A 22257-nucleotide genomic window follows, 5' to 3' on the forward strand; every position below is an offset into this window, starting at 1 on the left:
AGTAGGTAATTAATGAGTTAATTGGAGGTGATATAGAGTAGCTGAATAATCGGAGGTGATCTAGAGTAGCTGAATAATCATTATTAAAACAGTTTAAAGAGACTACAGTTAACTTCCATAGTACAGTATATAGTAGTGAAGGCTGCATCATTTACTGTTATGAAAAAATTTGTACAACATTATTCACATCTTGGTAATGGTAGTCTTTCATAATGTTATGCATATTTTATGGTAATGTAAGAGGATTATATTAAAGGCATTTATCATTGGTCTAAATATATAATATTTGCAATGATTCTATGTAATACAAAAATTTCATTTTCAACATATAATGGCTGAAGAGCATATTTTACAGCTATTTTCGAGTATGTTCCGTTGAAATTTTCACCTTTGCAGTCTTTCCCTTTATTATCAGAAATACCAGAATATGTGTAATGTATAGTTTCCAGTTAAATTTTAATAAGGTTACAAACCATAAGTGATTAAATGCTTGGAGAAATCATTTAAATATACACTCTAAAGAATTAGGTAATTTTAATTATACAAGCACAGTAATATATATTTTAGTGGAATGTTCAAGATATTTAGTAAATATTATTCAGTAACTGCAATATATAATTAACTCTATCAGTTATCAATTTTAAGATTAGTTTAAATATCTCCAAATTTCTAATTTGTAGTTTAGTTAAAGCAAAATGGAAAAAATTACTTGAACCAATGCACAGCTTGTCACTAACACCTGGTTGCACTTTTCATACCGTAACTAGAGAATACAGTACTAATCAGTACAATTTTCATTTAGATAAATCTGCCATTTTTATTTCATGAGTATTATTTTATGCACTTTATATTCACCTAATATTTTACCTATCTTTGGTAGAAGTATCATAATGCAATGTAAAGAATTTTTGGCAGAATTGTGTATAATGCTCGGAGAAGTGTACACAAGCTTAAAGTGACAGAGAAACTAAAAATGTCCATTTCAGGCATTAGTAAGCTTTGCTAATACTCTACTGTATTACAGCTTTCAGTAAAGCACTATATATATATATTGTATTAATACCAGGTGTATAGGAGCAATTGAAGTTCTAGTTTTTAAGCAGTTCTAAATTGGTAAGGCATTCTCATAAAGTTTCATTCAATACTTTGCCACTTTAAAATGCTGACATACATTCTCCGTAACATCTGTTTTATATATCACTGCTCAGAGTTTATACTTTGTTTTCATAAGAGAGAATAAAGTGCATAATTTTATTCTTATAAGTCAATGCACTATATTTGTACACTTTTTTTTTTCCAAGCTATCCATTGTAGATGATATTTCTCAAAGACACCAGCTACGGTTAACTGGTACATAATAGTTCAAGAAAAAAAGAAAAAAGAAAAAAAGCAGATCTTACACATATGCAGTTTTTATTTTCATTATTATTTAAACTTTATATAAATATTTAAGTAAGCCAATTGTCACTTTAGTAAATATACATATGAATGAAAATGATTGACTTCTTAGGTTGAAAAACTTCGGGGATGAGTTTATAAATTGCACCAGTATATTCTGGCAATCCTACAATAGTATAAAGGGAAAATCTGTTACAGTGAAAACTACTAGTTCCCTATTATTTCCACAATTCAAAAGTTAATTTACATTTATACAGAAATAATACAATTTTAACTTAGAAAGGGTTATGGATTATTTAAGGGTATTGGTGCGTGCTACCTACCGGACAACAACCACAAATACAACATGAGCACTTGGGCCATTAATTCCCCTCTAATTTTATAGTGTATCAATTGGAATACTCAGAAGCAGCACACTTAAAATGATCATGGTAATTTTCCGGTCAATCAAGAACCACTTTAAAACTATATGAACAATTAAAAAAAGTATATAATTTCTTTGCAACACCATCACATTAGAAAATGAAAATCATATCTACATCCTAGTTGCTAAAATATCAATGCTTATCATTTTGGCAGGTTTAGCAAAAGTTAAATGCACAGATTAATATAATTAAAAGGTATAAAATATATATCCAAAATTATAGGGAAGGAAGACTACTGTAACCATAAATTGTATATAGTGTTCAAGCAAGCTTCTTCATTAAAGAGGTCTGAAGGAACAGTTCCCTTAACAAAACTGATAGCAAAACATCAGCACCAAACATCTGAGGTACTGGTAAGAAATAATACAAGAATGAATGCAAAAAAAATTAAATTAAATCCCAGTTTTATTTTTATTACACAAATATTAAAGATTTAATGGTTTACAATACACTTCATTTAAATGTAAAGATTATTCCCCTTTTATTTGTCCAGTAATAAGTTTATCATTTTGTTTAGGTGCTTTACTTAATAGCTATTTGGCTGTTTCAACTTTTTTAAAGTACCCATATAATGACTGTAAACAGCCTTTTGTGCATGATTTTACTAAATCATAGTCATGGGTGACTTCTACAATACAATATAGCACTTAAATATAAAATCCTTAGTGTAAAGAATCAAATACGCAAAGAAAGAATAGTAAAAAATTAGACTATATGTATTATAATAAAAATATAAATCAAACTTCCTTTACATCAAAGTGAAAAAATTAAATATTTTGTAACATGAGTGAAACTTGTGCCCTGCCAACTTCTGAGTGAACTTGTTACAAATAAATTTATAGCAAAATTATGCTGAAATAAAATTGTAAATCAGCCACTATAAAAAAAATAAATGACCAAAGTAACTAATGTGGCAGTGTCTCGCATATCGTATGTCTTGCACTTTCATGATTTTTGTCTGGTAAACACTGGATTCATGAAAGTGGAAGACAGAATGACATGGTGATACTACTGCTATATAACACCTGGTCATGTTATATTTACAGCTCAAAAGATCCAGAACTGGGAATAGACCTCAAGTAAATTTGATTACAACAGTATTTTTAGAATCTTAGACGTTTCCCAGTTTTTATATTTAGTATACATTAAGTTACTTAATATTTTGTCAGAAAATAGGCTCTCAATTCAGTGGACAAGTTAAAATAGTACATCTAAGTTTCAACAACAAGTGCACATAGCACTAAACTAACCCACATAGGAAATGCTTATATTTCAAAAACCTCACAAAAGTTATTCTCATGACAGTATTACATAGCATCATAAAAAAGATTATTGAGAGATAGCGCAATCTGATATATAAAAATAATCTACTTGAGTACTAGTACTGCAACGTCATATAAGTGAAGTGTCCAAGACCGTTACTGCATTAATACAAACATGACAGGATAATGTTGACACAACCAGATTATGAAATTAATTCTAAAAAAAGACCAATTTGTACTTTATTTTTTAAAGAAAACAAAGGTTATGCATAGGATGATAAAAATAAAAAATTTCCTTATGACTGTAGGGTTATGAAATATATTCATTATTTACACACAGTAAATTGGCTCTGTATTTGTACAAAATCATTAACAAAACTTTCATGTACTGACAACTCTTCAGGTGACAGATAAGGCTCAAACCAGTTCTTTAGAAAAACTCAATTAGCTTTGATAATTATAGTTTTCAATACTGAATACCCACATTTACTGAAACAAATTCAATACTGAATACCCCATATTAACTAAAATCCATAACCATAAACAACAATAAGAAACATGAATTATTTTTCAAAATTACATTTCAAGTGCATACATTTATTGTTCAAGAAACGTGATGCTGTTATAAATAGTGCCAAAATAATGCTACTGAAATTTACTGTACTCAAACATTGACATACTTAGGCAAATCTGCCTTGCAATTGGCACAGGATCATGTTAAGAAAATCTATGTTAATAATATGAACTGGAATGTTCCTTTCATCACAAGAGGAGACATCCTTGTTTCTCCTGACCATCCCATCTTTCACATATTGTATATAAATAATAATGCAAAATATAAACTTTACTGAATTCACTACAGGTTATTTGCATAAAGTTCTACTAACAATTTAACATGTAAAAATTGAGATTGTAGGTACTGTACCACACTATCTACATCAAAGCAGTCATACCATACAAACTAGCAATTGCATAGCTACAAAACATTATATTTTATTAAAAATCATTTGATCAAAATGATCAGCTTTATCATATGATTCCCATTTCTTAATAAACATAAACTGCTTAATGTGCTAAATGATTTGATTATCACCAATCATCACACGTCTTTGATTATTACAGATATAACATGTACACATTTACATGCATTGATTGGTTGGCTGGTTGGGTTACTTCTTTCTACACAGAACCATAGAAAATACTGATAAATCTTTAGACAACAAGATTATACATGTTATCATATATTGCACTTCAGATGTATAAATCGTTAACATTAGTCCTACAACAGCTAGCAAACTTAAAACAGAAATACCATAATAAACAACAAATAAAGCACATGAATTTAAAAAAGGCAGTTTTTTTGCACACTGTGACTCTATGCCTCACACCCTCTAATTAAGAGTCACAGTGGCTGCTGCTAAATTTACATTTATAATAGACTGAGCTTTATTTTGATACAACCCTAAGAGACAACTTAACTTTTGTGCACACTTCTTGCCCACTGATCTTCAACCCCAAATTATGTGCTGCAGATTTTGCAAAGGTAATTTATTGCAGAAAGCCTCCTCTATTGCATGCTTTTCTATTTTACCCTCAAAAGCATAATGGAGAGACTTGAAATGTGACTGTCTGAATTAGCTACTGTACTGCCATATATTGCGAATATTTCCATGAACAATGCAGATAACTCTGAATCATTCATAAGTAATGCCATTAACTAATTTTGATAGTAAAGGGAGTCAACTTAAAATTAGATATAGTCAACTAAAATAGTGCAAAACCTTTAAGACTGTAACACTGCAATAGCAGCAATGTACAGTACTGTACTTTACTGTATTTTGAAAATAAATTGGGGAGGGAGTTGTACATTGTCACGACAACACAACCTCTGAAGAAACTCAATTGCAATGGTTAAAATTGTACTTCACTGAAAGGATGGAACAGCTAAAGTTTTTATACCTTACAGTGGAAATATTAAAAGAGAGAAAGGGACACAGAGAGAAGAGATGAGAGATTTTGGTTCATGACATTTGAAATTCAGTCTAGTGAATAATTCTCAAGTTGGTCTTTTGGATGGATGAAATTTGCATGCAATACACAAATTTGACATAAAGTGGTATGCAATACAAACATCATCATGTAATTTGCTATTATCACGGTTACAAATACTAAAATGCCATCCTTAAAAAGGACATACCTCATTAAATGACATTTATAAATGGCTAGTCTTACCTTCTTAACAGTATCCATTATAACATGAACCAAGATTGTCAAGCTAGATCTTAACAGAGAATGGTGGCTGTATGTGGACGTTAGTACTAACTTTGAGCTTATTTGAGCTTATTACTTTACCTGCCATGATAATATATTATTCAGCAGTATCAAGACAAGGGTTGTATCTTGGGAGGATTTATGTAAAATGAACTCATAAGCTGGGATACAATTTTGATTCCTATTCATGGTAATCTAAAAATAATATTTTGATCAAAATATTTTTTTATTTGCATTAATGTACACAATCCACTATATAAAAAAATGGTCCATCTCTGATGACTGCCTCTTCAGACCCGTTAGGGTAAACTGAATTTCATCACAGCCTTGATGATTGGAGGTTTGGTAATCCTGCAGTCAGTGCTGAATAACTTATTTAGAAAAGTTAACATTTAATACAGAAGTCATCCCTATTTACTGTCAATCTTCTTTTGTCTATTGATGGTAGAAAAAAATAATTTCTTATTAAATAAAACACTAAATATTTTAGATATACAAAAAAATAGACAGTGATTAGCTAATTTTAGATCCAATTGCTCATAAAATATATTATATATGTTATATATATATATACTGCATGTATAAAAAAAATTACCACTTTGAAATGTCACTGCACTATTATTGCACTAGTTAAAAAAAATGCTTAATTCACCTTTATGGGTGTACTTTCATAAGTATATGAAAATTGAAAATCCCTCCCTTAAAATAATTTTTAAGAACACAGTCTTTATACTTTCCTGAAAGTGAAAGGCAAAGATAAACCATTGTCAGCAACTATTTTCCTAGCAATTGAGGACAAGATTTTCCACTTCTTGTTTATGAAAACAAAAAAATTTCATTCACTCTAAAATACATGATAGGAAAAGCCTTTCCTTCATATCTATGGGCGGGATGACAGTGAATGAGGTGAAAGCTTGGCACTGGAGGCTGGCAAAAGGACAGGGATGGGGCGGAAGCGCTGAGCCCGAGCACTGATATTGCTATGTCCCCTCACTACCCCACACACTAAGGTCCCCTGCCACAATAGAGAAAAACATGGCACACATTATTTATCTTGTCTAACGTATTTAAGCAATGTTCTTAATGAGAAGAAACCTTATACATTACACAAATATTGAAATCTGGAATAAAATATAATGAAAAATAATTCACATGGTGGCTAATTCCTAACAAATTTCACATTTCATAATAACTCCACATGGTCCTAAATGGTTTTGATTTTATTATTATTATTATTATTATTGAACTGTTAAAACAGACCACTTAGTTGGATTTTAACTTCTAGGACTGACCCAAAGTAAGATTCTCGACTACCAGTTGAGAGGGCCGGGGTTCAAATCCCGCCACTCAATGATGGCTCAGATTGCGCCACTGCAAAAATCCAGCAGCCCGTCAACCTAATGGTCCGAAAAAACCCCGAGAGGTTCAGTAGGAGAATAAGTACTAGCCCTCGGACTACGGAGTTAAACAGTGGGCCTAGCGACACACTGGCCATGTGTCATAGGCATTAAGACCTGTTCCCCACTGGCTGTCAGCTAAAGAAACAGGAGATCAGTGCCTGCCCTATGAGCCTACAGAGGCCTAGGAGGGCTTTAGCTTTAACTAACTATATATTCAAATACATAATCAAATTCTGTACATATTCACTGGCACCTCAACTTAACTGACAGTTTAGGTGTGTCTGCCTTCCTGGAAAATAATGAAATTTCGTAAGCTACGAAGAATGGCATTTAGCCTACAAATACTCTGGAACCATCTCATGTAGCTTATAGTGTACAGCAATTCTGTATCTAGTAATTAATAGCCTTCCTAATCAGTATTTTGTAACTGTCACTCAATGTGAAAGATTTATAGGCTTTTATTTAAATTTCAGGGATATATTTTCCCAATTGAATTGCTTCTAAAAATACAATACTATAACACAAATGATTACACAGTTCTACCTACTTGTTTACAAGATATGAAAAAATACACAAAACTCAGAGAGAGAGAGAGAGAGAGAGAGAATACTGCATTAAATAAATATCAATAAAAAGAGAAAGATTATTCACACAGTGCATAATGATTTATATCTTGATACATATGTGCATTGTATAAACATGTCCAATTAAAGCTTTACAGTAATGTATTGCCTATCCTGTATTACATACTTGAGTACAATAACACTATTTAACCAGACCTCTCAATTTCAGAGCACATGGCTGCAAGACATGGTGTAAAACTTTAACATGAAATTGTTCTTTCCGATATATAAACCTAGCCTTTATTACTGAAAAGGACACAGTGACTGATTTTAGGTAATTTTTTAATTCCAAGAATCCTTTCTGTCATTTATATAGCCAAGAGTCTGCATTTAGAAAATATTGCAATTTACACCTGAAGTGCCTAAGACTGAGAAAGGAAAAGGAGGAATACTTTCCATTACCAATAACAATCATACAAAATTTTTAAAATGGCTTATATAGGGAGGCTACAGACTTACAAAAAATACAGGAGAACACATACAAAACCACCGAACTCCTGTTGTTCTCATATTGCTGACATACAGAACAAACAAACCACAAAAAAATAAGACATTGTTGATCCTCAAAATTCTTGGATTTCAGGTATGCAGATTTGATTATTTGTAAAATTTTCATCAATAAATTAATGGAATACTTTCCTGACCTTTACAGTCATTCAAGTAAACCTGCAGATGACTAATAAAACACACATTAAAGTAGTCCATTTCACTGTTAAATAAGTGAAACTAGAAGTAGGAGTAGTCATATTCTTTAAAAAACGCAGATAACAGAGCAGTTAAATGCAAAGAAAGGTTTAGTTGCAGATGATAAAAACTGCAGAGAAAACAAAAATCATACTATAAATACAGTACTTGAAAGATTATTTCATTTACTAACAAGAATACTACACAACTTCATTTAAAAATGTGAAATTTTTACATAGTTACACTAAACAAAAGAACTACTAATCAACAAGCTTTGCTGGGAAACGCCAGCATCTCTACCTCCGCTCCCAGCCTCATTCAGGTGTCTGTCTGGCACAGTGATTATAGTTTTAGTACCGCTTTTATCTTTAGTTTATGATACAACTATCAAATCCTGATATTCAACCATAACTAAAAAACATAAAGCTTTTAGTGCTGCTAAAAGTGCTATTATGAGGCAAAAGAAAGTGAAGATCTTGCAAGAAAAGATTGTATTGTTAGATTTGCTGTATACTCTGCAGACTAACACTTTAGCTCCCTGCCATTACAGCATCAACAAGTTGACTGCAAATCAGCTAGAAATATATACCTTTTTATAATTTTGGGTGACATGAAGGTTTACAGCCTTCTTTGGGAAGATACAGTTGATAACCAACTCATTTCTATACTCAGACTGAAACTTTATCAGCTATTAACATGTTTCTGTTTGGAATGATAATGCAATCACTGATTTCAGTTTCATAGTGCAATTGCGAGGTTTTCCTCCTGTTACACCTTTCCAACCTCTCTACTTTTCAATTTCCCTTTCAGCACTGAATGACCTTCTAGGTCTCAGCACTATATTCCATTCATTGATTTCAGTAGGAGATGATGGATGATTGTTGTACTGGTGATTACTTGACAACTGTAAAGTATCGCTCACCAAAGCTGAACCATCCAGAGACTTTCAAAGTAGAGCTTAAAAGCAAACTGCTGTAGATTTACGAAAAAAATTCTACAGTTGCTGTTGCTGAAGATTTTACGATAATCGGTGACGCTATAGAACTGCTAATACAGCAGGATTACAGTCAGTCGCAAATACAACTGGAAATTCATTTGGAAACCAGTTCCATGGTGGAACAAAGAATGTCACATACCCCATATAAGAATGGGAGTAGCTAAGATGCTATTTAAGCTCATATAAGAATGAGAGCTGCTAAGATGCTGCTTAAAAGACATAGTTGTGACCAATACAGAGCTGAGTATCAAAAAAAGCAAGGACAAAATTCAGATTAAAAATAAAAGAAACTATGAAAAGACTCTTGGTAAATTTTTTATTTTAATAAATACAAACTCCTCTTACTCTAGCATGGAAAAAAGTCAGAAAAATAGCTGGTAAGTATGTACCATGTACAGTAAGTCTCCAGTTTTTAAAATTAATCATTTTAAAGTTGCTGACCCTTAAATGGTTGCAAACTATTTTGCCAAAGTGTCAAAGCAGTCAGAAAACAAGCCTCATGCAGAATATCAACAAAAAGAAGAGCAGAAAGGCATGGATTTCACCTCTCTGAAGAAGAACCATACAATATGTCATAAACCATAAGAGAATTTAAATCAGGTTTTGCAAGTTCAAAAGATTCTGCTCCTGGTCAATATGTGTTAAGATATATGTTCCATTGTGCTAAAACTACTTTGAGTAAATATAATTTTTATAGAGTATATATACTGTATCCCCACAGCTGAGAAAAGGCGAGAATATGAATGGACAACTTGTTAGCATCCAACTCTCAAAACACAGCAATAACATGCTGCTTTTGCAAAATAATGGAAAAAAAAACATATTTGCCTTGCAGTATTTGGAGTGTAAACATGATCTTGGTAGCTTAATGTGGTTCCAGGGTAATGCATTCCACCACTGATATTTTAGTTCAAATAGAATCCTCTATCTGTGAAGCCACTGCAAACCAAAAAACATCATATTGGTGGTCTTTTTTTTTAAATTAGAAAAAGCATATGACACTACTTGGAGACTAGGCATTTTACATGATCTCCATAATTAATAACCTTACTGAATTACCCCTTTTTATAAAGGGCATTTTAAATTTCAGTTTTCAGGTACAAATAAGGTCAGTCTAGCATCAAATGCCATGGTGTAGTACCTAAAAGGGTGTCCTAAGTGTTTACCTTGTTTGCATTAGCCATTAATGGAAGAACAATAATAGTCTTAAACGATATACTGTATACTTTATTCATTGATGACTTTTCCTTATCTTTTGCTGCTTCAAGGCTGGTAGTGACTGAGAGTCACAATTTGCCATTAAGGAAGCTGGCTGAGATGATTGGTTCTAAATTTTCAACAACAAAGACCTTAGTGCAGTAATTCATTTCTGGCATATAAGAGGAGTCCACCCATACCCTGATTTGTATATAAATGATCCAAGAATTCCTTGTGCTACAAAAACTAGATAATAAATTGTCATGGGCTTCTCCTCTGGCTGATCCTAAAGCAAAATACTTCAGAACTTACAACTTGAGGGTTTTACTGTATCACACTTTGGGGTGGAGATCGAATGCAATAGTTAAGATTGCACAAGGCACTTCTTTCAAGCTAATGTCTGGATGTGAGGGTTTCACATCAGCTAGCTCTCACCAACACAGGAGTTTGAATTCATTACATAATGCAGGGATTAGAGTTTGTTCGTGGATGCAAGAGAGATTCCTCTGAAGCTTCAAATCCAAACCATACTACTTCACAGTTGATGTAGATTTCAGACTCCCTAATTCCCTAACCAGCCTTACAGTCGGGAAGAAAACTTATTTTCCAAATTACCCTGTACAGTATAGACAATCCTTGAGTACCACAATCTTTCTTTTTTAGAGTGAAAATGATTTTAAGAGAATTAAGTATTCAAGTTAAGAGAATACAGTCATTCAGCTACTCAGCTATTCCTCCTTAGAAATTACCAGCAATTAAAGTTGTCAGAATTTTCTCCCCTCCAATGATATACAGTAGAACCTTGGTTCTCGACGCTAATTCGTTCCAGAAGAAGTGTTGAGATTCGATTTTGTCGAATTCTGAGTTAATTTCTCCCATAAGAAATAACTGAAAATGGATTAATCCATTCCTGACCACCAGTCATTACCCCAACCTTGCCTTTTTATACAAAAATTTACACAAATTACAATTAAATAGGTTCAGAGTTGAATAACTTACCGTATCAGAAGCACTTTTACATTTTTAAATGCATACTGTGTCAAAAAAGTTGGCCTATGACCAATGCGGCCAGACACCGATGATATACCGAGAGCCATAGGCTAGGCTAAGTAGCCTATAGGCACTACCAGAATGTACTGTAACAGGTACACATGAAAACTGTTGTTAATAATGATAACATTGAAAAACAAGCCATATTATCACATGAAATTAATAATACAGTATTTATAAACCGAATTACTGTATGTCTGTTATCATAAAATTAAGAAAAATTTCCGAAATTACGTCGGAACTCGGCAGCCTGTGGCAGATAATGTTTATGTAATTAGTACTGCGATACACCACCAGGGCGGCACTATGGTTTGTTTATATCTGCCACAGGCTGCCGAGTTCCGACGTAATTTCGGAAATTTTTCTTAATTTTATGATAACAGACATACAGTAATTTGGTTTATAAATACTGTATTATTAATTTAATGTGATAATATGGCTTGTTTTTCAACAGCAGCAGCATGTGTGGGCTTTAAATGCTTTTAAATAAGCATGGGAAGAACGCCACCAACAACGCCAACTAGCGGCAGCCGCCCGAAACTCTTTTTTCTACAAACATCATATGATTCATCGGGTCGGATTCCGGTTTGTTGTTTGAACTCCGACGCAAAATTTACTCAACATTTCGTGTTGAAATCCGATTATTTTGAGTTCTAGTACAGTCGAGGACCAGGGTTCTACTGTATTTGAAGTAGTTATGCATCTGACATTTTAAAACACAAGGAACAGCATAGAAATTCATATTTTATATGTACAAATATCTCAAAATCTGATTCTGGCATTGGGTTTGGGACCTTTTTGTCTGACACATAAACAGTGGACGTCTTCAAGTTGTGTTTTTATTTTTATGGCGGAACTTTGTGATATAAAACACTTAATGTACTAAAAAAAACTTTAAACTTTACATGAGAGAAATGTTACTATTTCTAGTGATGGATTGAGAAGTTACAAATGTATGATGCCTTTGTACATTATACCCAACTTCCATGTGACATTTGCTGACACTTTCATTAGATGTTTCTCAAAAGTAAAATGTGAGTCAAAAGTTAAACCAAATATAATTACAGTAAAGCTTAAGTTGAACCAAATATAGTTAAAGCTTCAGACTCATTTAGCAGAGTCCCATCCACTTGAAGAGGAGGACAGGGAGGAAAATCTTTACAAGATCTATTAATCAATAGTGTTTTCATTTTACTGGAGCTCAGACTCATACCACACCCACTGCACTGTTCACAAATCTGCTCCACGTCATGACTGAGACTAAGGGCAGCTTTATTTCTCATGGTGGAGACTACAATAGGTCTTAGGTCACTAAAGATCCCATCAACAACCTACTTGTAAGAAAATCTTAAAGTAATCCGAAAACTGCAGGTAATGAGAAAGCTGAATAAAAGGTGAAGAAGGTTTTGCTAAATAATACCCCAAGAGTAATTCCTTTGCCTTTTAGAGATTATTTCCCAGTGAAGCAACACTAGCAGCACATATGGGAGGGTCTAATTGTCAACCTGAAAATGCTGGATTTACTAGGCAGACTTCAAAATGGAAGCATAATTGTATACCATTAAGGTAGGAGAAAGCTTTGTGTTGACTGAAGACTGGTCATGCTTGTTTAACACATGGCTTTCTGATGGTATGGTAGGTGCAGCTATTTGAGATTCTTCCAACAGCCAAGCACCTGTTGGTTGACTGTCCAAGTTTTTGGAACTAACACAGTGCATTCCCTCTCAGAATGTTGCAGTGGACATGTTAACTATTCTAGTTCTAAGATACTTGGTATGTTTAGATTTAGTGAAGATGCTGGCCCTCTTCATGAAATATAAATGCTTCTTATGTTCAAATTAATTTTTATATTGATTGTAATTCATATACTTTTCACTTAAATGGTTTTATAGTTAGAAGATGTTTAAGTATTTATGAAGCATGGCTGATGAGTAAAATATATGTGATTTCTATTTCTATTTATTTTAGTTATTTTCATTTTAGCATTTTGGTGTCAGTGACTACAGATGTTGTTACACCAGTTTACATAAATCAACCAGTCTGTCCCTCACATGGGTATTGGTCATGTTTTTTCTCCAGACTGAGAAAAACAGGACAATAAAACACAGCAAACAAGTTAAAAGTATTCAAACAATGCACAGGGCATGGAAAAAGGTAGAAGGAACACTGGCAGCAAGCTACTCATCCAAAATTCACAGAGCACACAAGGAAGAACCAGAAGAAGCATCATCTCTCGATGGCAGCCAAAGAAAGAATGGAGTGGCGAATCAGGGGTTACCCCCTCTCTTTCTCCCCATTACTACCAGTAAACTATCATGTTTCCCAGATTAAATGGCTGATCCAACTCTTGCTGAAGGATACTCCATTTATGACAGGCAACGGTTGTATCCCTGTAGGATCTTATGTGAATCATTTGGTCTAACATATATCATTTACAGACAATGACAAATCAACTTAATAGAATTATGCAATGACAGGTCTCTTGATGGAAAACAACATCATGAAACTCGAAGGAATATAAAGTTAACAGGTGGAAAAGTTTAAACCCACATTTGATAACTTCTTTAAATCTGTGTTTTTTCTGGACACAAAACTACAAATAACTGCCTTACCTCAGAAGCTAGAAGCTGACTAAACACCAAAATATATTTTACAAATATAATGCACTTAGGTTACTTACAATGACAAAACGGTTTTATTCAGTACCTAATATCTACTGACCTGAGTAAAAAAGATCGGTTGGCAGTGAGCCACGTCTGTGAAGGGTGAAAGGTGTAGCAACTCGAGGAGTTGGTAGGGCACAAGGAGTACCAGGAGTCATTCCACCAGAAGACTGGGAACACATGTCAACTTCATCATGTAAAAAAGAGCTTCCACTCTCCAAGTGTGACCTGAGAAAAATCCAGGATTGTATTACACCTCAATTTCTATGTTAAAACTTTCAGGCAAGTGTGATATCATTACTTTTCCATCACAAAACCTGTATACTTATTTAGAATTCAGAAATCTACTAAAAACCTAACTTAAAAATTAAAAGCTGATTTAAATGTAAAAAAAAAAAACTAATTTTTATCCAAACTTGAGTGTCTTGACTATCAATCTGTACAGCACCTTCATAGCTTGGATGAGCAAAATGATGTACAACAGTAGAAATGCAACACATCAATACATGAAAATCTCAAACGTATGAAGACCAATGAATTTCAATCATTATGCAACCACTGATAGAGATTTACTATACCTTGCACATGCTTTAAAACACTTAGACCTTATCAGACATTATACCAGTAAAATATTTTCAATTCATGTTTTGTGAATTATGAAAATGCCCCTAAAATCAAAATGAATTTTATACATACCTTTTTAATAACAAATGTGAACATAGAGTACAAAACTAAGGTAAGGTATTAACCACAATAATTAGACAACAAAAGTTTTACAAGATTAATCTTTCACAAATAATTGCATGAAGCCAGAAAAATACCAGGAAACCATGCATAAAAGTCAGTTGCACATAATCAGTATAAACTAACATGGGAGGTGATGGAGGCAGAACAAGCCATAATTTATCAAAATTTTTAGATGTCATACCATCTTCATAATGGCATAATGGAATTCCCTTTCAATTGGTCAACATTTCTTATGTATGATAAACTAAAAAAAAACCTTCTAAAGATAGTAAATAAATGCTAATAAAATGTATAAATGTAACATGTACTTAAATTAGGGCTTAGTTTACAAAACAAGCAAGCTTTTCTTCTAAGACTTTGCATTGCAATAAAGGTAGTCAATCTGTTTTCCAGAAGTAGTCTGATAACTTTCAGTGGTCATATAATTCTTGTAATGGTATCATAGAATTTTCTTCCAACAAGCTAATCAAATATAAATTTATACACAAATAAACCAAAGTAGGTCACTGCCAAGTATATAATGAATGCTAATAAAAGGTAAGCAGGCAGTTACATACACTAAAGATATAGCCTATGAAGCAGCCAAGTAAAGACTTCCTTGCAACAGAAAGGTACAGTCATCCCTTTTTATTCAAGGTTAGGTTAGGTTCCAGAACTAGATTACAGTATCTGCTTTCCATAAAAGCATAACACAACAGACCTAACCTACCTTAAGGTGGTACAGTATAATCTATTATGGGCTAGACTATAAGTGAGTCTACATAAACAAAATCTCTAGCTAGCAAATAAAGTTCAGAAGTATGGTACCAGAAAAAGCTAATTTTTTATTTTGCAAAATAATTTACCATCAAAGGCAATCCCAAAAATAACTTATCATCAAAGGCAATCCCAGGAACACTAGCATTATTACCTATGAGTAACTGCACTGGTTAGTTCTCCACATACAGCAGTTATTTTATTGATACAGTACCTCCAATTCAAAAGCAATTTAATACACTATTGAATTTATGGTATCCAAATTATCAACAAGTAAAAAATGCACCGAAGTTTCTTCAGTGCAATGAGTTTTCTGTACAGCGTATAAAGCTAAATGAAACTCTCAGTCATGGCCCAAGAAACTTTCAGCCACAGCCCAATGGTGGCCTGTGTTGTTAATACCTATAGCTGTGCCAGACGCTCAATCATGGCTAGCTTTAACCTTAAATCAAATAAAACTACTGAGGCTAGAGGGCTGCAATTTGGTATGTTTGATGATTGGAGGGTGGATGATCAAAGTCCCAATTTGCAGCCCTCTAACTTCAGTAGTTTTTGAGATCTGAGGGCGGACAGAAAAAGTGCGGACGGACAGACAAAGCCATCTCAATAGTTTTCATTTACAGAAAACTAAAAATCAACTTTTATCTGGTGAATTAATACACAGTATTTAATACTGTATTCCTGGCAACTGAATACTGTTCAAATGTTATGTTTCTCTCTCTCTCTCTCTCTCTCCCCAATGGTTTTTTCTTTCCTATCCAGAGACTCTTCAGTGGCATACTGAAATTTTTGTATTAACAATTTTGCATAAATGACAGCAAAGGTCATGTGTACTGTACATATATGACAAATGTCAATTACTGAAATTGCTAGTTCCAGCATTATCTATGATCAAAAATATGCTTGTTTTATACAAACCCATTACTGATAATTATTCTTAATTCAGTGTCAAATTCCCCATATACACAGCTCCTGATGTCTTGAAGATGTAAGAAGAATAGCTACAAAATAAACCAATGAGTGAAAGTATGATCATATACACACTGACCTCATTCTTTTGCATGACCTATTGAAGGTTACAACAGCCAACAGCTCCCCAGCTTGTCGTGCTGGGAAATTTATTATTGTTTCATTTAATTCACTTATTTTTATGATTACTTTGCTGCTGTTCTCTTTATTAAGCCTTTTCATTTCCCTAATGATCCTAGTTTGTATTTTTCACTAGGTTCTTGACCAGAATTGCTCCCTAATGATCCTAGTTTGTATTTTTCACTAGGTTCTTGACCAGAATTGCTCTTTTTAACTTTACTTCTTTGCCCATTAACTACTGTTGGGTATATGCTAATACAATTTGGTTTGAAATTATTTCATTCACCGCCATTCATTTTATATACAAGAAATTGTTTATTTTTTGCATTAAACCTGAACATATACTTCATATGTTATTTCTATGGGGATGACATTTGAACCATGGAGTTTAGTAAATATTTTCTAACACTGCTCATTTTTCTATTTTGATGAGTATGTATCATCATTGTACTTTTTGTCTAAATAATATGAATGTACAGTAGTTGATTGCTTTTGTGTGTATTGTTGCAGCTCCTCTTATTCTCCTCATATATTTAATTTTCGTTGTATATATGATCTATTGAAATGACAAAAAGAATTTGTCAGGAACTGCCAGGGGAAAAAATGCCATGGTTTTGTGTCTTCAGTAGGACATAGACACACACTAGTTTTTGTTACCTGTCCGAGCTGCTTTCATGCTCCCCATAACATCTGCAGTGTTTCCCACTCTTGGTTTGATGACCAGAGGACTGGCTTTTTGCAGATGAAATCCTATCAGCAAAGAAAAGAGAAACAAGCTGCCTCTGATCTGTCTGCTTCATTGGTATCAAAGTCTCCCTGACACTGTTGGCTTCTAAAGCTCAGTAAATGCACTCACTGGAGCTTCTTTCTGGCCATAACCCCCTGGGAATGGCTGCCTGACTGCTGTCTCCTTGCTTGCTGCTCTGAGATCCACTGCCTCAGTGTTGCCCACTACCTGACCTGCTGCTCAGTTCATTCATATCCACCTCTCTCTCCTGCATTTACTGCTCTGCCCAGTACTTGGACTATTGCTCCTATAATGCCTGCTTTTACCAATCCTGTCCTTTGGAAGTTGCACCTTCCAGGCTGTTGCTGTTGGTTCTGGTGCCTGCATCTCCTTTTCAGGATTTGACACTTTCAGGAAATATTTTTGTCAATTTCAAGTGTTATAGAGTTGTAGCAGTAGAGGCTAGGAAGATAACTCCTTCTCTTGGCAGAGCTTCATTGTTACACATTCAAATGCATTATATATCTTCTAGTCAATGTGATGATGAGGAAAATGGATGCAGCATCTAAGGGTTACTTTCCACTGCTGTTATTCCAGAACCTCAAGGACCTTAGAGGAGTGGATCTGTGAGATCAGGACATATTTTAAGAGGGGCTGGTTGAGGGATTGTTGAAAAGTGACAACTAGTGATACCAGAGCATCTATACTTCCTCACACAGATCCAGGTATGTACTACATATCCCTTTCATATCCCCCTCTAGTAGACAGCGCTTACCCATTCATCAAGGGTGAAGTTGTCATCATTCATGATGGTTTCTGGCCAGAGGGACAGCCTGAATATGCGAGATGCAACTACAGGCGGTCCCGGTTTACAGGGGTTCCGTTCTTGCGCCGCGTCAACCGAAAAAATCGTCGTAAGCGGAAAATCGTCGAAAATCGTCAAAAATCATAAGAAAACCTTACTTTTAATGCTCTGGGTGCATTGAAAACGATGTAAACTGCATTATTATTGAGTTTTACATCAAAAAAACCTTCAAATTATGATTATTCTGCCATTTTGGGGCCATATTTCTTCCGTCACTGCCAGAAGAACTGGGGGGACTGCCTGTACCACAGTCTCTTCAAATGGTGGGGCTTGTCATCAGGCACACTGGAAGAACTGGGGGGAAATAGGTACAGAGCTATGGATAATGGTGTAATCCAGTTAAGCTACAGACTTCCATTCCTGGACATGGGCTGCCCATGTCTGGGAATTTACTTTTGGTGGACTGTGGTATTTTCTCTTACATTCTGGACAAGCACGTGTGTAACACAAAAGGCAAATCAATGACTGGGAAGCAGGTGACAGAAAAGGTAACACAGATGGTGTTCTTGGATTTTACAGACATCTATTTCTAGTTCTGAAACAAATAACTGGTGGCTGGCATCAAATCAGTGGTCTGAGCCTTTATGCATGTTTCTACACCATACTACCTTTAAGACAGGAACTGTGTACAGTAGTCAGCGAGACAGTGTATCAGAAAGGGAGACTCGTTTTTCTTAATAGATGTGATGGACACTTGTTCATATACCCACTTTTCTATCATCCTGGCAATTACCTTTGCTTCTTCCGGAAGGGAAGAATTTGTCATGTTTGTGCTCTGTGCTTTGGCACAGCTCCAATGTCTATAAAACCTTCCTGCCAGTAGCAGCTTTGGAACACTGGTGTTGCATAGGGGCTGAGAAGGATGAGCAGAAGATACTAACAGAATCACCAGTGATTTTAACTTAAGAGGTTAAAAATATATCTAAATTACCTTTGCAATGTGTCATATCCTGGGTCTACAAATGATGGCTTACACTGAAAATCTATTTAGGCATAGAAATAAGTCATTCTGACAAGCTTGAGCAGTCCCTTCAAGACAGAAGGGCAAAGCTGATGTAGTTATTCAGCTTTCCAATAACTTCACAGTCCTCCAAGCTGCAAGTCCCTTCTAGATCATCCAGCTTCCTAGATAATCTTGTTTTACGCAGTTTCCATCGGAGGTCTCTTCAACTAAGCTAATGATGTCCTGGTTAGCTACATATCAGCCAGCAAATTTCCCTTTAAAAGTCTTAGAAGAAAGATTGATGAAATTATTGTGGTGGCAGATCCAACTCGTCTACCAGTCTGGGTTTCTGTATTCCCAGAAACATTGAAACTGCTCTTCTTTTCAGATGCATCTGATTGGATTTTAACAAGGAGCAATACATTTAAGAATTACAATTGCAGTAGTCTTTTTAGCTCTTCAAGCTTTAGTTTCACCCATGCAAGGAAGAGTTGTAGTTTCCCCCATGCAAGGAAGAGCTGTGGGAGTGATGTCTTTATGCGGGCTGAGTAAAGCTGGGTGAAAACATGTGGCACTTCAACGTACAGCCCTCAACTTTTAAGGATGTGTCTGAGTCCAGTAAAAATATAAAAAAAAATTTGTACTTGATGGATAATTTGGTTATCACGCTTGATTTATCTGACAATGAAATAAACACATACTTTCTTTTCTTTAAATCATCAGCTAAAAACCTTTATGGACAGAGTCAATAGTCTATACACCCAAGAGGGTTCCAAAAGGAAAACAGTCTGCAAAGAGAGACAAGTTATAGAAAAAGGTAATAAATATGTAAATACCAAGAATACAAAATAAAACCTACATACCTGAAATTCAGGAGATGTCAGCAGAAAGCAAGAATAAATTTGCTCCTAACTTAAATGTTTGGAAATCAGAAGATTCCACAACTTCACTAGGAAAACTACTCCATATTTTAGTTGTATTAAACCTCATCCTAGAAAATAGCACTGTTTGCAGCATAGCTTGCCTAGTGTTGTGAGCAAAAACTGCTAGGTCAGATAAAGAAGGGTGCAGAAGATTTTTGTCATTGCAATACATTTTATGCAACAAACATAATGAACTCACTTTATGTCTATGCCACAAGTAAACATTAAGAGTTGGCAAAATAAACTTGCTGGATGACTTACTACCTACAGCCTGTGAACTCACACGAGTCAGTCATTCGGCATCTGTTGTCTGTCACGTAAAACCTGCACTTTTTTTATGTTAAAGGTTTTTACTTTAGTATACAGCACAGTTACTGAAGGTAAAGTACTTGCAGTACAGTTTTATCTGACTTAAAATATTTTTACATTTTTCAAAAATAAATGTCACTTTGTTCATTTTGTGATCACTTGCTCAGAAATACCGAGATGTATGGGTAAATAAAGCGTAATGGCCTACATGAAAGTACTGTATTTCAGACTAGGCAATCACATTATGTACTGCAAATTATTGATAATCAAAAGTATAAAAAAGTGCCTTATGTCAATTTATTTTTAAAATAGGAGTTATGCCATGCTTCTTGTTTCATTGTGATATGCTCTGAAATCAAAAGCTCTGTAACTGAAGAAGTGTAATTCCATTCTCATGTGTATTACAGAATAGGAAATCACAGTTGTTCAGTGTATATTGTATAAAGTTTCCAATGGAAATTTTTTTTACAGGGACTATGCCAGGCTTCTCCATTTTACTGTGCAAGCACATGCTCTGAAATTCCATTACCAATGGAATTCAACAATTCTGACTTGTAAAACTAAAAATCCCAAGTGTATATTGTATAAAGTTTCAATGGAAATTTTTTACAGGGACTATGCCACATTTTACTGTGAGTGCACAAATTCTAATGCTTCAACATTATTGTCTTCTAGGTAAGATTAAACAAAAGTAACTGTATATTATCTTACATGGTTTGGTGTTTTGAGTGCTGTACTGTAATGCATTTTGTCATCTTCAAGGTAAGATTATACAAAACTACTATACATTATTTAATATAGTCTGGAATTTTTATTGACATCTATTATAAGCATTATGGTGCTGTATGTAATTATTTTTAATCTGTTTATGTGTAGGTCTATATATATTCATCACCTTATGAAACACTGACATTAATTTAATGCAGTACTGTACAGTACATGTATAAGTACTGTACACATAAACTACACAATTACCGAGCAATTGCTTGCCTATAAAAAAATATCTTCAAGAATTTGGGGTTGCTGACATTTAAAAACAAAAAATAAAAAACAAAAATGTAGAGTATAGTCTTTCTTACTGTAAGAGTTTTGTGCGTTTTACATATCTCATATGCTCAAGTTAGTAAAATTGCTGCAATCTGCTACATTTTTGTTAGATTATACAATAAAGTACAGTACTGTATTGCATAAATTTTTGGAAGAAATTCATTTGCAGATGCATCTCCAAAACTGGATGACAGGTAGATTAATGTTTTAGACTGAATAATATTTACAGTACAAACTCCTGCTTAGGATAGCCTATTAATTAATTTATATGGATTTTCTGTACACTACAAGCTATGAGTGTTCGCCCCAGGGTATTGCTGTCCGTTATGTGTAAATCTTTGTTACTTGACAGATTTTATAAATTATCATTAGGCTAGACCCTGTACTATCTGTTACTTTGAGGTACCACCTGATGTTCATTCCTGAGGAAATTAGTGTGATGCCAGAGAGAGAGAGAGAGAGAGAGAGAGAGAGAGAGAGAGAGAGAGAGAGAGAGAGAGAGAGAGAGAGAGAGAGAGAGACTTCCTCTTATAGTAACTATTAGTTGTGCCATATGCAGACCATTACCTAGGCTAAACTTTCATTAGGCAAGTTAAGCTTCAATACTATAATAAAATAAAATCTGTTAAGTAATGAAGACCTTATATTATAGCCTGCACTTAAGATTTTCTCAATATCTTAGAGCAAGCAGCTATTCCATATTGTTCCTAACCTAAGCCAACCTGTACAGTACTTTACACTGAATATTTAATTTAAGAGATTTATATTAAAGAGTATCACATCATTAAAATTATAGCATAGCAAAAGAGTAATCATAATAAATAATGTAGCTTTGAAGTAAAGAAATCCACTAAGTTGAGGTGCTACTTTTAATGTTATTT

At 34.1% G+C, this 22257-nt stretch overlaps 1 protein-coding gene across 13 annotated transcripts in view; it reads right to left on the reverse strand.

Moving 5' to 3' along the window:
* Nucleotides 1–259: 259 nt before the first annotated feature.
* Nucleotides 260–22257, reverse strand: part of LOC136845736 (uncharacterized) — a 466679-nt gene continuing 444681 nt past the window's right edge. For 9 of the 13 annotated variants that reach the window (XM_067115959.1, XM_067115958.1, XM_067115962.1 and 6 more), the window contains 2 exons: nucleotides 14029–14198; nucleotides 260–6361 (listed from right to left, as the gene is read on the reverse strand). In XM_067115959.1, coding sequence (XP_066972060.1) covers nucleotides 6237–6361; nucleotides 14029–14198 — 295 coding nt within the window. In that variant the 3' untranslated portion in view covers nucleotides 260–6236. Of the gene's footprint in view, nucleotides 6372–14028; nucleotides 14199–22257 lie in introns of all 13 variants that reach the window. The other 4 variants (XM_067115965.1, XM_067115960.1, XM_067115970.1 and 1 more) reach the window with 1 other exon arrangement.

Source organism: Macrobrachium rosenbergii, chromosome 14 (genome assembly GCF_040412425.1).
Source record: "Macrobrachium rosenbergii isolate ZJJX-2024 chromosome 14, ASM4041242v1, whole genome shotgun sequence".
NCBI lineage: Eukaryota > Metazoa > Arthropoda > Malacostraca > Decapoda > Palaemonidae > Macrobrachium > Macrobrachium rosenbergii.